The sequence below is a fragment of the Rousettus aegyptiacus genome, unplaced genomic scaffold, assembly GCF_014176215.1.
Source record: "Rousettus aegyptiacus isolate mRouAeg1 unplaced genomic scaffold, mRouAeg1.p scaffold_m13_p_11, whole genome shotgun sequence".
Lineage (NCBI taxonomy): Eukaryota > Metazoa > Chordata > Mammalia > Chiroptera > Pteropodidae > Rousettus > Rousettus aegyptiacus.
In genome coordinates, this window is record NW_023416286.1 from 28,413,173 (window position 1) to 28,429,828 (window position 16,656).

General features: G+C 33.1%; 1 protein-coding gene across 5 annotated transcripts in view; it reads right to left on the reverse strand.

Moving 5' to 3' along the window:
- TRAPPC11 (trafficking protein particle complex 11) overlaps positions 1 to 16,656 on the reverse strand; it is a 43,041-nt gene that overhangs the window by 20,910 nt on the left and 5,475 nt on the right. For all 5 annotated transcript variants that reach the window (XM_016144012.2, XM_016144009.2, XM_016144010.2 and 2 more), the window contains 12 exons: positions 16,391 to 16,505; positions 11,313 to 11,412; positions 10,881 to 10,954; positions 6,759 to 6,855; positions 5,017 to 5,150; positions 4,243 to 4,390; positions 2,119 to 2,212; positions 1,300 to 1,379; positions 1,121 to 1,199; positions 988 to 1,042; positions 526 to 671; positions 65 to 126 (listed from right to left, as the gene is read on the reverse strand). In XM_016144012.2, the coding sequence (XP_015999498.2) occupies positions 65 to 126; positions 526 to 671; positions 988 to 1,042; positions 1,121 to 1,199; positions 1,300 to 1,379; positions 2,119 to 2,212; positions 4,243 to 4,390; positions 5,017 to 5,150; positions 6,759 to 6,855; positions 10,881 to 10,954; positions 11,313 to 11,412; positions 16,391 to 16,505 (1,184 nt within the window). The remainder of the gene's footprint in view (positions 1 to 64; positions 127 to 525; positions 672 to 987; positions 1,043 to 1,120; positions 1,200 to 1,299; positions 1,380 to 2,118; positions 2,213 to 4,242; positions 4,391 to 5,016; positions 5,151 to 6,758; positions 6,856 to 10,880; positions 10,955 to 11,312; positions 11,413 to 16,390; positions 16,506 to 16,656) is intronic.

Sequence of the window (16,656 nt, forward strand, 5' to 3'; positions counted from 1 at the left end):
GAAATACAGATCTAGGCATACGTTATCCTTATGACATATTTTATATAATGAAATTCCCACCTACCATTAAAACATTTATGAGGTTCTTTTCTATCCGCGATTTCTGGTCATCTTTCAGAGTTGAAGCTAATATGAAAGAGGAAAAAAATTACAACTGTAAGGCAAGCAAGTAAGTCCACTGCCCCCACTTAAGGTATTAAAATATTATAAAACAAATGTCTTCTTAGATGGCTAAGCACAAATCCACAAAATTGACAGATGGCACAACTTTCTAAAAGTTATATATCCATTATATATACTTGCATTGAATTCTATGTGAATAATTACTTAATGCCATATTTTTAAAAGGCAGAAGAATTTTGTTCTTCTCAACGATGAGGCTCTCAATTCAGCAAAGAGACTTGCACATAGTAAAAGCACTACCAAATATCTGAGACTAAATTATTCTTCCAATGTTAAGAATAACATTGCTCGGAGTGCTAAATTGTAAAGATTTAGAAGTTTACTGAAAGAACATCAAGTTACCTCTTCCAAGGAGTTCTAGGGAATAAGTAATGTAATCTTTTAACTGGGCCATGAGGTAGGAACACTTCAGAGCTGTAGTCAATACAGACGTGAGTAGAGTCCACCATCCTTCACTGCGGTAATCACACATCACATAATCCAGCAACCTAGAACACAGAATATATGATAGACTGAAACCGCTTCGTAAGAGTTTGAAGAGTTCTGGGAGTGCTTTACTCATTTTTTACATAAACTTCAGAAAATCTTACTAAAATAGTTTAACAGGTATTTTCACATGTGGCTAATGTGAAATTACCTTGAAAACGACTGTAGCAACAGACAGTACTTGAAAAAACTCACAGAAATGAAGTTTAATAGAAGTAGAAATACATATGGAAATAACAAATCCTTCAATACAAATTTTTATTCTAATTCTGCTATTAATCAGAATACTTCTAAAAATAAATAGTGAATAAGACTCACTTCAAAGCTTTGGTATAATCCTTTGCATAATAATATTCCTCTCCCATTTGAACCACTATAAAAGAAAAAATATTTTATGTTCACAATTAAATATTATTCAAAGGTGCATGAAATGTATGGTATGGATACATACTTAGATGACTTTTCATTCTTGGACACTTATACTTCTTAAATTGTGCAACAGCATTGCTCAGAAGAGTTATTATTACTTCCTGTTAGAAAAGATAAAGTATAAAATATTCCAATAAAAATATTTTCATATTTTCCTTAAATACTGTAAAAATTGTTTATCTGGGAAAAAAAAGAACTTACAGAGTGAACGACACTTCTCTCCTTCAGCTGAATGGCAAGAATTCCCACCTTTTCTTTTTCAGGATCAGAAAGATCAAAACCTGTATAAGATAAGACGCAACCCATTTTAGATAGCTCATTTAATATAAATCCGCATGAACACAGGGTGTGTACACTCCTTGAATCCTTTACTTTAATATAATGTATTTAAAATTCTTAACCATTCTAGAATTTTCAAGATTCTAAATGATAGCTTCATTAGCATGAAAACTGCTCTGTGATATCTGTTCTGAAAAGAACATCACTGAGCTCAATATTCTTTTGCCAGGTAGAATCAACCACCTGAAGAATACCACTCTACATATTACTCTCTACCTAGAAGAAACTTCCCGGAGATTAAAGTAAAAAATTTCTTAACACTAAGGTTCAATTGCCACAGAAATTGTTCAAATTAAATTATGTATAAAACACAAAAAAGATATAGAGAAATTATTTTTAAGATGATACAAGTTAATTTCGTTTTAAAATGTCAAATCATTAAAGTTAACTGAAATTAAAATATTTAAATAGATCACGGTGGCTTATTAATTGTATCGTTTAAGATGACAGATGTCCAAATGTTTTAATCATACCCACATCTTTGATTATGTTATTCTGAGATGTAGTGATACAAACAAAACATCCTAAAAACTAAAGAACTGAAAATCTTTCAAAAAATGTTTTAAAAGCAGAAATTTTACCTTAACGTAATTTGTTATGCCTAATGCAGGGAATGGAAAAATTATGATAGCAATCTTAGCCTTTTGAGGTTGAGAGAAAAAGGAGGGAAAAGTTATTTACTTAGTATTCCTTGTCGCCATGATCTTTGTCCATAAAAGTCAAGAACGCCTGTTTGTGTTTCTAAGGGATCAGGATTGGGATACATTATAGAAGCCTGTAAATTAAAACACAATCCTAAATAAGAGTTTACGTAACTCATCACAAACCAACTCTCTCAGTCTTTGATAGAATAACAAAGTTTTCATTAACACAAATACCAAACACTTTCAAATATCAAAATTGTGAATATTTTAACATAAATTTTCACAAAAACTAAAAATGTTTCATTTAATATTTAGGTTGCCTCATGAAAATTGAATTGAATAAATCAACCTGATTCTGATAAATGATTTCGTAGTACAGCAAGTCCTCAAATAACATCATTCCATTCAATGTCACTTCCTTATAACGTTGATCAGATGCTGTAGGAACTTAATTTTTATTTATATCAATTAGCTTAAAGTCTCAGAACCTACTGACAATGCTGTGAGGACTTACTGTAACTAACTTTCTTACAATTTTTTACCTTTGTTACACTAAACCAGTAAAAATATATCACAAATGCTTGATGTCTACTGTACATGTATAAGTACTTCTGTGCAAATGAAAATAATGTTCTAAGGAGCTTAAAAAGAAAAACTATTTTCCTTGTTTATCACTAGTATTTAACTCCTGGTATTGGTAGGAGAGGGGTACTTTTAACACCAGAATTTACAAATTTACATGGCTTTAATTTTTTTTAACTTTTTCCCTCTGAAACCAAAATGTAATACAAGTACATTGCAGAAAACATCCAAAGATAAAAAGGACAGAAGTTTAAATTACTTATAAACCTATTATCACTGTTAACGATGTATACTTTACTCTTCCAGATTTTTTAGGCGACCATTTATTATCAATTGGAATAATTTTTCACCCTGCTCTTTTTCATTTATGTATATTCTATACATTTTACCATACCATTAAATATTCTAAAACATTTTCAGTTTCCTGCTATACCACATTTTAACAAACTCCTCATAGCTGTTTATCTTATTTAGTTTTTATATTACAATTACTAAATCTGTCAGAACAACTTTATAAATAAATCCTAGTACCTGTCTTTGAGAATCTCTTATCTGCAGTAGGCTTCTAGAAAATGAAATTCTGGGTCAAAAGACATGCATGATTTTGAGGCTTCTCACATTTTTATTTGATAAAAATATTATTTTACATTCTAGCCAGTGATATTTGTTAATGCCCGTTTCCTTGTATCCTTAAAAAATCTAGTTTTAATCACCTTTTAAAATATTAAGTTCAAATTACAACATACGAAACTTATAAAATGTAAAACATGCAATGATGTTATATACAAATAAAATGGTAGAAAATAATCTAGTTATATCATAATTTGATGGGGTAAAATCCATACATTTGAAGTACTGATATGCAAACTACTTTTGGAATAGTTTTTTAAGTAGTACTTTTGATAATAGTTATCTATATTCAGAGAAAAAGCTGTAAAATGAAAATACAGTGATATAGCTACATGAATGTAAAAGTATTTACGTATATACATATTATGTTCCTATTTTAAAGGTAGTAACAGGGAAACTTGTATCTAAATATAATCATCGAAGAGAAAGGCAAAATGAAATGTCAAGCTTAAGAAACTATGCAATTAACATTATGCCTCAGATTTTCTTAAGAGTTTTCCATAGAGGAAAACCCCAAGAAGAGAACTAAGTCCAAAGCTGTCCTCTCCGGTGGATCAAAGTAAAAGCACATACTTTCAGTGTCCTTCAAACTCCTACAGACCTGACCACAGAAACAAAAACACTGGATTTATGGTGTGACATGGATTAAACTGTGGCTTCTATTTTAAAGTAATTTTCTCTTCTTTAAATCACTAACTTATTGACAACCACAAATCAGTTCTTCAAAGAAAAACTTCTGTTTAATTTACAGGTGAATGTACTCAAGCTAAACCTGAAAATAATCGTAATTATTTTTTTCATAAATTCCTGAAAATATAAAATATAAGAGAAAAATGGATTATACTCAAAGTCTTGGAAACAATTACCATTACCAATCACCCTTATCTTCTTTCAAGAGAAGATGAATCCATTTCCTAAATGCCAGATAACACGGGAGTCGGTAACTTACTTCATGGCTACAGAGGGTTTTTGCAAGCTGTTTCCGCTCCTGGGCATAGTATGCTGCCTGCTGGTAATAGAAACCAGGATTCTGAGTTTGTATGGCTGTCAACCCTAACTTAATAGCTTCATCAAACAAATCTCCAAAGGCTTGGAATCTTAAAGAAAAAAAAATCAAGAAATAAAAAAAATGAAAAAGGAAAAAAAAGGCTTACTTCTATAATTATTCATCCTGGAACCTTAGCAGATCATATTAAAAGAATGCTACTGATGAACTATAAATTTGAGGAATTTCTTGTGTAAATACTAATAAATACTAATTAAACGTAATTTACAAAGAAATTCTGTATTTAAGTCAGCTTTTTTGTGCTAGCAAGTCTTTATAAATATACCATCAAACTAGATGTTAACATAGTTCCTACCACTCAAATACATTCTTGTTTCTAGGAATAATTTCATTTTAGCAATTTTTAAGCAGCAGTCTCAAACAGCAAGTTTCACGTCAGCAGGGATTTTGTTCTGTTCACTGCTTTCTCAGTACCTAGACACGTGGTAGAAACTCAATACACGTTGAATGAAAGAGATGGTACCATGAATTACGTGATTTCCATTAAGGAACTGTATGAATCAATATCTATTACTGGAAATGTGCTTAACTCTAGATCATTAAAAACCTACTGACAAAAATCTTAGTTCAATTTAGAACCAAAGTTCATGCTAATTCCATCCCTCCAAATTTCAAGTTTTTTTTTTAAACATTCTGTAAGTACAATTTAAAACATACTGTTTAGACATCCATGCAGCATGCTCAAAAGACAACTCTGCACTTCCGATTTTTTTCTTACACAAGTCGATGTGTTTTCTGAACTGAGCAATTGCATCCAATGGGGTGTTGTGCTGAAAACACAGCCTACAGATCTGCAAAATGTAAAATGAACCCCAGAATAAAAAAGAAAATCAGTCGAAAGCCATATTCATTTAAAAATGTGTAAAATTTGAGACTAACTTTAAAGACTATAAAGTTTCCATCTCTGAAGTTCTTTGCGATAGAACTGATTTTCTCTATCAGACTGGTTATGCTAAAACCAAAGGTTATATCCCTTTGATAAATGAAAAAAATTATTCAGTATTTGTACTGAACCTATTCTGTACCTTAGAAAAGTCTTTTAAAGGTATAGAATAAAAATATGTACCCAATGAAGAACATAAAATATGGGCAGATATAAAATATCTCCAACAGGAAACTGAGAAGGGACAGATTTATTTTCAGTTTTAGAACAGTCGGAAAGCTAAAGATTTTCTGTAGCACAATGAGTAGCCTCCACATAAAACAAAGATTACAAAAATTCTTAAAACTGTTGATCAGGGATGCTATTTCGAAGCAGTAATAATCTATGTATATGTAGGGTAAAAGGAAAAACAGAAGAAACACAGCTTAAATTTATTTCCATACATTTATTACCAGTTTTAATTTTATTTTTTAGGTACAAATGAATTCATGAAAAGTTAAGCCTCACATCTATCTCTGTCCCTCAGCCATCCAATATCCCGTTCCAGAGGTAACCAGCATATGTTTCGTGATATATTCTATGCGCAAGTGTGTATGTGCATTTATATATAAAGTATTATTTTTATACAAATAGCATCTCACTAAATAGGCTGCTTTGTGCCTTACTTTTCTCACCTAACAATATATCCTGGACCTCATATCGTATCAGTATGTAGAGTTACCTCATTCTTACTAGTCATATAATATACTATTGTTTGGAGTTACAATTTATGTTAACCAGTTGCTTATTGCTGAGTTGTTTCTAATCTTTTCCTATTACAATATGCAATAAATATCCTCATCTATGTAATTTTCAAGTCTCAACACATGTGACAGATATATTTCCTAAAATGAAATTGCTGGGTAAAAGGGAACATTCATTTTAAGTTTGTACGGTCACTGTAAAAACATTCTCTGTAAAAATTGAATCAATTTACACTTACAGAAATAATAAATTAAAGTGTCCATTTGCCCTCAGTTCCAACTATCTTTAAAAGATGAGTATGGAAAGATTAAAAACAAAACAAATAGCTCTCCCTTGCCTTCTGGGAGCATCTATTTCTACCATATCCAATCTTAAAATGCGTAAATAACATATATAAAAGTTTCCTCAAAGGTGGAGACATGCATCTTTCCTATGGCTATGCCATTAAACCAAGGAAGTCTTACATAGTTCTAATATGTTGCACCTTTTAAAATTCAATAATATAGGCGGCTTTCTTTTCACTTCTTCCTGCTCCCACTTACACAAAAGACCCTCCTAAAGAAGTGAGAACTCTGAGACCCATAAACTCAAAACCAAGCATTACAACCAGTCTGCTAAGAATCAAGTATCTTTGAGATAAAGGACATAAAAAAGAGAGCATAATTAATCAAATACTTTTCAGAGCAAGTAACTAATTTCAATCTTCGATTTTTCCTTTAAAAGATAATCTGATACTTAAAAATAAATTTTTATTTGAATGTAGAACTATTACCTTGTAGTTTATAAATCCTGCCATAGTCTTAATTTCCAGAATATTAGTTTCATGGGCTCTCAATTCATGTACAAGATTATAGGCGGTCCTATAATTCCTAATATAAACATGGAAAGGTGGTTAATTATAAATATTAAGAAAAGATTCCTAAAAACAATATTATTAGAAATAAGATAATATTGACTCAACATTTCTTAGCACTCAAAAGTTCAATAACATATATATTAATCTCTGATTTCCTTAAAAATGATATGTTGATTAATAATGTGTGAGAAGATTCTATGACTTTTCACTAAAAATAGTATCATCAGTGCACACTGTTCTGTCATTAACATCTGTCAATAACAGACAATAAGTTGAAAAACAAAATAAAGTGAACAGTTGTCCAGAATTAAATTTAAAAACTAGCATTCTGTTAAAAAGATAAAAAGTGTTTCTTAAAAGCACTGTCATGAGCTCAAATAAACTGTATGACCCAAAAGGTGCTATCAAGATAGCACATATCAACAGCTTTTAAACCCAAGCATCTCTACAAGTAAGCGGGTATCACTGGCCTCAGGCACTGGCTGGAGAGAGGAACTGTCCTTAGGGCCACTCGCTGGTGCTGAAGGAGAGAATGTATGAGAAAGGAGAGCCTGGTAGGAGGAGGCCTTCCCCGAACATGGCAGGTAATGAGGAAATCTCAACAGTTTTCTCCAAAGAAAATTGTTTGCTCCTAACGTCTCCAAGTAAAATTTGCCTTTCCAGAAATATTTTTTTAACAGAACTGGAACTGAAGGTTTTTAACTAATAAAAAAATAAACTACATTAAAGCTAGTTTAAGTTACGTGAAGTTGCTGAGATTTAGAGAACACAATATTGCACTTTGTACCTCAATAATAAAAAGGTTTCTACTTGAAATCTATGATTTTATTAACCAATGTCACCCTAATAAATTTAAAAAAGAGGTGTCTGCAATAGTCCTCTGAATAACAGACATTTTTATTTATTTCTCTTTTTCTCCACTATACACTTAACCTCTCCTTTATTTTAGGATTTATCAATTTACCCCTTTGCTGCACTCCACTGAAAATTTTCAAAAATTGAGATAAAGCTAGAAAGAGATCAAATTTTATTAACTTGTGCTTAGTTAAAAGCAAATAAAATGTTTAACCACTGCCAACACATCTGCAACTACTCATCGAAGCACTAAACAGAATCTCTGAATGAAGAATGATGCTACTGACAGGCATTATGAACTAAAAAACAAATTTAATTAAAAATAAAATCACAGGGGCAAAAAATTGGTGTAGATGAGAGAGGCTCTGTTCATCCCTCTGGTGACCATATCGAAGTGATGGAAACGAGCAAACAGCAAGGAAAAACCGCTTGGGATCTAGGTGAAAAAGCCATACAATTAGGGAGAAAAATAAGAAATCGCCCTGCAATGGCAGAAGGTAGGTCGGGGTGAGGACTCAGGGCTGCCAGGTCTCGATCAGCTAAGACGGAGGTTGCGTCACAGCAGAAGCCTCTTAAAGGGGTCGTGCCCGCGAGCAGATTTTCATGGTGACGGAACGGCTCACTCTGGGCACCAGAGCCAGCTTGGCTATGCGCAAGGGGCACCAGGGACTTACAGGGAGAGACTGTTGGAGTGAGGGCTGAGACAAGACTCCTTCTGTGTAGAAGTGCCAGCAGTATCCATTGTTCATGTTGAGCCCTCCCCACTCCCAGTGCGCAGACGCAGCATCGCCATAGCTCAGACCTCATTAAACCGGGTAACAGAGATTACTCTGCCCAGAGGATTCCCTGGAACTCCGCCTCTCCCAACCCACAACCCCACCCAAGTCCCATGTAGGTGTATCCTCAGCAAGTCAGGTGCTCCTCGCAGAGCGGCGCCTACACTCACACTGGAGGCAGCTGGCCTCAGTTTCTGGTGTGGCCTTTTGAGGCAACTATAAGCACAGCATCTATGGTTTCCTTGCTGAATCTTAACAGTTGACCCCATGGGGCACAGGCTTGGGCTAAATCTGGCCTACAGCTGAACCCTTCTCAGGATTGTGTCACTGGACACCTACTACACAAATCCGCACTAATAAGACCGGGAGAACTTAGGAGCTTTGCTTAGCACATAAAAACAGACGTGGAAAGGTAGCCAAAACGGGAAGACAAAGAAGCAGAAACCATATGGGAGAACAGAACAGAGCTCCAGGAATAATGGAGTCAAGTAATCTAACAGATGCAGAGTTCAAAACACTGGTTATAAAGATGCTCAATGAACTTATGGGAAGTGTAGATGAATTCAGTGAGAACTTCAACAAAGAGATAAAAAGTATAAAAATGGAAATGGAAATTATAAAAGGGAATCGGTCTGAAATGAAAACACATTATCTGAGATAAGAAGTAAATTAAATGAATAAAGGAACAAACAAAGCGAATAAAGAAGATCAAACAATCTATATAAAGGATGGAAAAGTCAATGACAATCAGAATGGCAAGAAAGAACAAGCCAAGACAATAATGATTTAAGGAGCCTATAGGACACTATTAAAGGTAAAAATATCCATGTCACAGGGGTATCTGAAGGAGGAGAACAAAATGTTGAATATATATTTAAAGAAATAATGATAGAAAACTTCACTAAGCTAGTAAAGGAAATAGACATACAACCCCAGGAAGCTCAGAGAATCCCCAAAACCAAGAACGCAAAACGACTCACACCACGACACATCATAATTAAAATGCCAAAGGTTAAATACAAAAAGAGAATCTGAAAAGTAGAAAGAGAAAAGCAGACAGTTACCTACAAGGGAACACCCATAAGACTGGCAGCTGATTTCTCAAAAGAAACTACGCAGGACAGAAGAGCTTGGCATAAAATATTCAATGTGATAAAGACCCAGCACCTACAACCGAGAATACTTTATCCAGCAAAACTATTGTTTAGAGTCAAAGGACAGATAAAGAGCTTCCCAGACAAAACTAAACTAAAAGAATTTATCACCACCAAGCCACTATTACAGGAAATGTTGGACTTCTTTAAGAAGAAACATGTATTGAAAACAGAAATAAAGAATGGTAATAACTATATTCCTATCAACAAGTACCTCAAATGGAAAAAAATTAAGTACTCCAACCAAAAGATAGAGTGGCTGAATGGATAAGAAAACAAGATCTCTACATATGCTGCCTACAAGAGACTCACTTCAGATTAAAAGACACACAGACTAAATGGAAGGGGATGGAAAAAGATATTTCCTTGATGGACCTAGAAGATATTATGCTGAATGAAATGGGTCAGATAAAGACAAATATTGCATGATTTCGTGTACATGTGGATCTAAAGAATAAAATCAACAACAAAAGCAGAAATAAACTCATAGATACAGAGAATATTTAAAAGGCTACTAGATGGGAGGGGGTTGGGGGATGGCAAAAGAAAAAAAGGCAAAGGGATTAAAAGGTACAAATGGATAGTTGCAGAATAGACATGGAGATGTAGAGTGTAGCATGGGGAAGATGGTTAATAATGTTGTAATAAATATGTAAGGGGGATGAGGGGTACTAAATTTAGCGGGGTGATAACTGCGAGTTACATGGATATCTGATCACTATGCTATACAACTGAAACTGATATATTATTGTATGCCAACTATAAGGGGGAAAAAACTCATCAAATTGTACAATGTAAATACAAGCAACTAATTGTCTATTTTATTTCAATAAAGACAAAAAATAAAAATAAAATAAAATCAGTTGAACAAAATAAATATACTATATATCTTAAGAAATTCATAGTCTGATTTAGATAACGTGTAATGTATATTTAATTTCAAAAACCAGTCTTAACACAAAAATTTTACTGAATATACAAATAAGAAATAGTCAATGCAAAATTTTAATATTACGTGTCTTTAGATCATGAAATTTAAAGTAGACCACTATGAAATTTACTTCTAAAAATGGAATTTTTTTAAATGCCAAAGTATCATGTTCTATTCGTCTCTAGACAACCAAATATTACATACCTGAATCTAAACCAACATAAACACTTTAAAATTAAAGTTTGGTGGAGATTCAGAAATTACCAATATATGGTTGACATAAAGATAAGAAAATTTTAGTTTGACAAATGTTAAAACTTACTTCAGAGCGTTTTGTGTATCTTGCTTCAACTCACTGAAGAAAGCTATTTTGAACTGATGTCTAACAAATAAAAGCTGAAAAACAACAGAAAAAAATCACTCATGTATATTCTCTAATGTAAAAATTATAGTGTTTATAAAGATATAAGAATATGAAAGAAAATATTCAAAATTAAAGCTCAAGAATTACTATTCCAATAAATATGTATAGTTAAGAAAACTATAAGAGTTACCTTTAAGAACTTTAAGGGCATAAGGTACAAACACTAATCCATTTTTAAATGCTTTAAAAAAATTTTAAAAGTACTGAAGCCATTTAAAATAATCAAAGTATTGAAAATAGTTAATATCCCCCCAAAAATAATCAGAGATGATTAATTTGCTCTAGAATGTGCCCATAATTTCCTTCTTTAGGAAAAAAACACATACCTACCTGGTGTGTTGTTTTATTCAAAAATTCTTTATGAGATTTCACTCGTCTGATCTCATTATAGTAATAAGTTTGTGCATGTTCATAAAAGGCATTTTCTAATCTGTTTTTTTAAAAAAAAAAAATCAAAATACTAGAGTTATATTAAACCAAACTGTTTTCAAGAACCATACCTGTAAGAAATGAAAGTAAAATTCTGAGTTTCTCTCATCATTAAGATAAAAAGTGAAGCAAATTATAACCTACATTTCTAGATTTAAAAAATCTAAAACTAAGACTCCTTAAAGACCATTTAAAATTATTTACAATCCAAAAGTAACTGGTCAAAATAACTTTTTGTATTTGTAAAAATTGGTTCATCTCTAAGATTACTTCTCCCTTTATCATTTTATAATAAGAAGTCTAAAGAAAACAAATATCCAATACTCCATTAGATTTGACTATTTATGGTTTTAATATTTAAGGTTTAAAGGAAGAAAACTAATGAGAAAAAGACCAAAAATAAGAATTGGCAAATAAGATGAAACAACATTTGTATGATTTAAAACCCTCTTCATTCCATAACTTTGAGATTACATAGAAACAAAGTAAATCTGGCCAGAGATGGATAAACAACTCAAAGCTCCTCTGTGACGTGAAGTACTATTTTTCAAAAGTATCTGCCTAGGGCATGAAAGAAAGCTAACGTCACAGTCAGATAAAGGTGGAAGTTCAAGTTTCTCCTCAGAATTAAACAGAATTTTGAAGTTGTATTCAAAGGGTTTAAACATATCTAAGAAAGTATGTAAAAAAATGAGTAAGTCAAAAAATTGGACTTTCTAGGTTAAGATTTTTTATCTTCGAAGCTACAGTTTTAAATTTAAATATGAAAATAATTTAAGTTAGATTTTAACTTTGAACGTTTGAAAGAATTCTGATAACCTAAGCTGAACCTTAAAATTTTATAAATGAGTAACAATAAGACACTAACTAGAATGTCTAATCCTATGGAAGCTAAAAATATGTCTATAGGTTATTCTGAATAATTAAAGAAAAGTTATTCTTGGCAGAGAAATCTGTATTATTAATCTATGTTATGTCAGTAAAGATGAAAGATAAGCTAGGTTTCAGTTTCCAAGTTGGATGTGTACGCAGAGATAAAGCATCTCTAAACAGTTAATATAGAGAATTAATAGTAGTAAGCCTGATAAATCCTATTATTTCCTATAAACTTAGTTATACAAAACCAAATCATTCTCTCCCTTTAAATATAACATTAAATATTTATAGAAACATTCCTGAATATACAATAAGTATAAAACTTTCCCTAATTCATACACTTCTTTGCTATTTCAGGGTTTTGTTTTTTTGAGAACAAACATAACCAGTTTAAAACATAAACGAATAAATGGCAGATCTTGTCAATATATGTGGAGGTTAGTGAGAAAACAGATATTCCAACGTCATACTGTTAAGGTAACATCAAATAATTACGAATGCTTTGGGGGAGGAAACAGACCTTGAGTTTGACTTTGAAATCTACAGCAGAAAATCCAACTGCCTTCGTATTTAGTGATTTAAACTCACTAGATTTTAAATATCTATGCTTTTTCATGATGTTCCTCTGCCCTCAAATAACCACTACTTCCTTCCCCCACATCTAAACCTTCATAGCACAACTGCAGTCCTTCCTCTCTTCCCTCCTAGAGGGAACATCTATCTGTTCTCTGAAATCCTACAGGACTTACAAAGTGTACCACAGATTTTCCACTTGCAGTGCTTTGTGGTATTTATCATGGATGTTTTCAGTCTCTTTGTAGATTAGTCCCTCCATGAAGGCAGGAACCTAATCTTGTTTCGAACCAGGTAAGACACAAACACAGACACACATACATGTATTTATTTATACACACACATATAAAAACGCAGACATCTACACTTTAAGTTATTTGACCTGTCTCAAAATAGAATTTCTCCTACTAGATAATTCAAATTAAAATTTTAATAATAAGCAGCTTCCTACTGTAGTGATTTACCAGAGAGTATGAGGTATTCACTGCAAAATTCATACAAAGTTAATCTGGAGTCCCCTTTCTGCTACCACTGCACTAGCACATTAATTAGGCACACTTTTTAAAGTATGTAAACACATAAGTCTCTACAGATTAACTTTGAAAAGATACAACTAACACTGAGAAATAGTTATTGGTTTTCTGGTCAAGAACATTCAAGCTTCTAAGCTATAGATGCAAATTTAAGTCTAAAAGAATCTTTCCTGGATTTTGCCAACTATTTAATAGGGAAAAATATTCACTACCTCTAGGAGGCAAAGAAAACTACTGTATACTTAAAAGGAAGTTACAATTCCAGATAGAACCTGAGCTTAAGACTGAAAACAAAGGGAGTAAGAGGAACAGAAACAACAGCAGCAAGAGTGTCACACTCGTTACATTCTTCTTTTTCCTACAGCTTTTTCAGTAAGGGGGGCAGGAGGGAGAGAGTCACACATATCTTCGATACTGTCTCACCCATCAAAATGTATACAGCAGTCTCAATTCTTATAAAAGGGCAAACAGATTAGAGGCCCAAAATCTAATCAAATGAATCTGTGTATGTGCATACGTTGTTTTACAATTCTAACAAGTTCAGACCCATTTAAACTTTGAAATAATTTTAGTTAAAAAATTGTTTCCAACAATTTCAAGGGTATAGTTGATGATGATAGCAAATAACTATATATATCATACATTTAAATTGGTCTCAAAAAAAAAATAATAATGCCAAGATACATTTTCTCTACAGCACAACTTTTCTCTGAAAAGCGATCACTTTCTCACTTATTAAAATGTCACCTTTGTTTTGAAAGGCAAAGTACAATTTTTTAAAAATCTGCTGCTTAACATGACACTGACAGCCTGTTTCCTACGAGGAAAAGTCTAAGAATTTAGAACACTTATCTTTTCATAAAAGAAAAATGCTTAACCCGTGTGACAATTCTTCTAAGTATTCTGCATTGAAATGATCAGTGAACCTCAGAAATAAAAGTTTCTCACACTCAATACATTACACAAGTTTATAAACATTCTATCACTTCAACACTTGAAACAAAATTAATCAAATCGCGGACACCTTGTATCATGTGTACTAAATACATCAAAATGTTCTGACAGCACGCAATGAGCGAGGGGGCCACCAGTAACTGCTAATTCCTCCCTGATCAGACAGAGTATGAAGATTTACTGATATTCAGCAAATATCTTGAGAAAATATAAAGATGAAGAAAGGGTCTAATAATGTCTTCTGTCATCTCTAATGAACTGCCTCATGCACCCCTGTATGCACATCCATATTTTGGAGGTCTTGGATCCAGAACACTTACTTTTTACATCAGTCATTTTGACACTGCGCTCCTATTTAAATGTTCCATTATTCCCAGATCCCAGTGGTTAAGGGCAGAAGCCACATCCTCTGTTTCTTCTGTTTCCATGACAGCACTAAATTTGAAATCTGAGGATGATGGGATCACCAAGCATTAAGGCAGGGCTCTCAACCTCACCACTGTCAATGTTTGAACCAGGTAACTTTGTTGTGCAGGGCTGCTCCTGCACTGTAAGCTGTATAGCAGTAACCCTGGCTTCTACCCGCTAAATGCCGGAATAGGACACCCTCTGTTGTGGCGATCATAAAAGTTTCCAGGTATTCCCAAATGTGCCCTGGAGGGCAAAATCACCCAAAAATCACTGGGTTGAGATATAGAATAGAGGACAATGACTTTCTAGAGGCTGGATGAGAACTAAGCCTTAAAAGCTGAGTTAAGAGAGAGCCTAAAAAGAGGTGGCTTGTGTGAAAGCACACTGACAAGAAACAGCATTGTGAACAGGGAGCTACTGAAGCACAAAGGACAAGGAGGAATTGGAAAGGCCCAGGGAAGTAATCAGAGGCCAGTTGGGAGGCCGGGATGAGTGCAGCAGAACAGGCAGTCTGCGCGTGCTACCAGCTATCTAGATATTGCCACTCTCCTCTCTGTGCTCCCTATGGGCTATCAGCTCACATTTCAAAACTAATTCTTTACACTTTTCCTCTGTATTCTGGGCAGTTGTCTCAATTTAACTATCAATTTGATTTTCTATAATATAGATTTGACTCTGTACTGCTTCCAGCGTGGAGATTTATTTTGCCAACTGCATTTAAGTTTTCTTGTACTTTATCTTTTCATTTGACTCTGTTGCCTTTTCATGTTCTTGCCTTCTGAATTTACACTTCTCTTTCCATGTCATTTACATATTAATGAGAATACCATATAACTTTCCCATAGATCACTTTCAGAAGTTTGCTTCTGAGAGGTACGAATAGATAAAAAGAAGCAATAATCAAAGATAAACTAAACTGTTCTTGAGTTTAAGGACACTTGTGCACAATGAGAGAGAAAAGCATTTTATAGTTAAAATCAGTGAAAATACTCATATCTAAATAGATAGCAGCCAGAAATATAATACTATAAAACATTTCCTCTGCAACACTAAATGCTAGAAAAAAATGGATAATGGTCACGTAATTTGTGAGATGTTGTAACCCCCAGTAATATGCAGAGTTTATACACAAACTTTATGAAGGTATTTAAGATATGGTGGGGCTCAGACTCTTCTTAAAGATTATTTAAATATACACATCAACATATTGAAAATGAAGTAAAACGTAGGCCAGAAATGGAAACACTGTCATATAAAAGAACAAATAAGTCATAAAAGGACAAACAGTAGTTACTGAGAAGTACATTAAAAAAATGTAAATTATTTTGAAAAAATGAAATTAACCTAGATGTACACATGCTGTCGATGAGGTAATGTCACAGTTCGATATATGTTGTATGATTCCATTTATTTCTATATAAAAAAGACACTTTTAGGAAGGAAACAAAGTTGTTGATAGTGGTTACCTCAAGGAATTGGAGGTTAAAAAGTTGACAAAGGGGACTTTCATTTTTCTCTTATAACTTCTGTATCATTTGAATTTTTTCCCCATGAACGTGTTTTTTTAATAAATGGCACTAAACTACTAATTTCTTAATACTTAATAAGCTAAAGAATTTTAGAGATCTTTACCTTATAATGTAACCCACGAGGTGGTCAGTGTGGGGCAGCACAAACAAAGACTTTCCTGAGAGTTCACATGCATTACATAAAGCTGCGGCCCTTTCAGAAGCAATGACATCTTCTCCTGTTGACAAGTCCCATAAAGTAGAGAAAATAATTAATGTATTTTTCTAAATGAACATTTCCCCAAATCTGAACAATATTATTAAGAATAAAAACCCAAACCACTTTCACCATGCCAGTAGGACTTTTGGGGTCCTTGAGAGCTCTGTGGG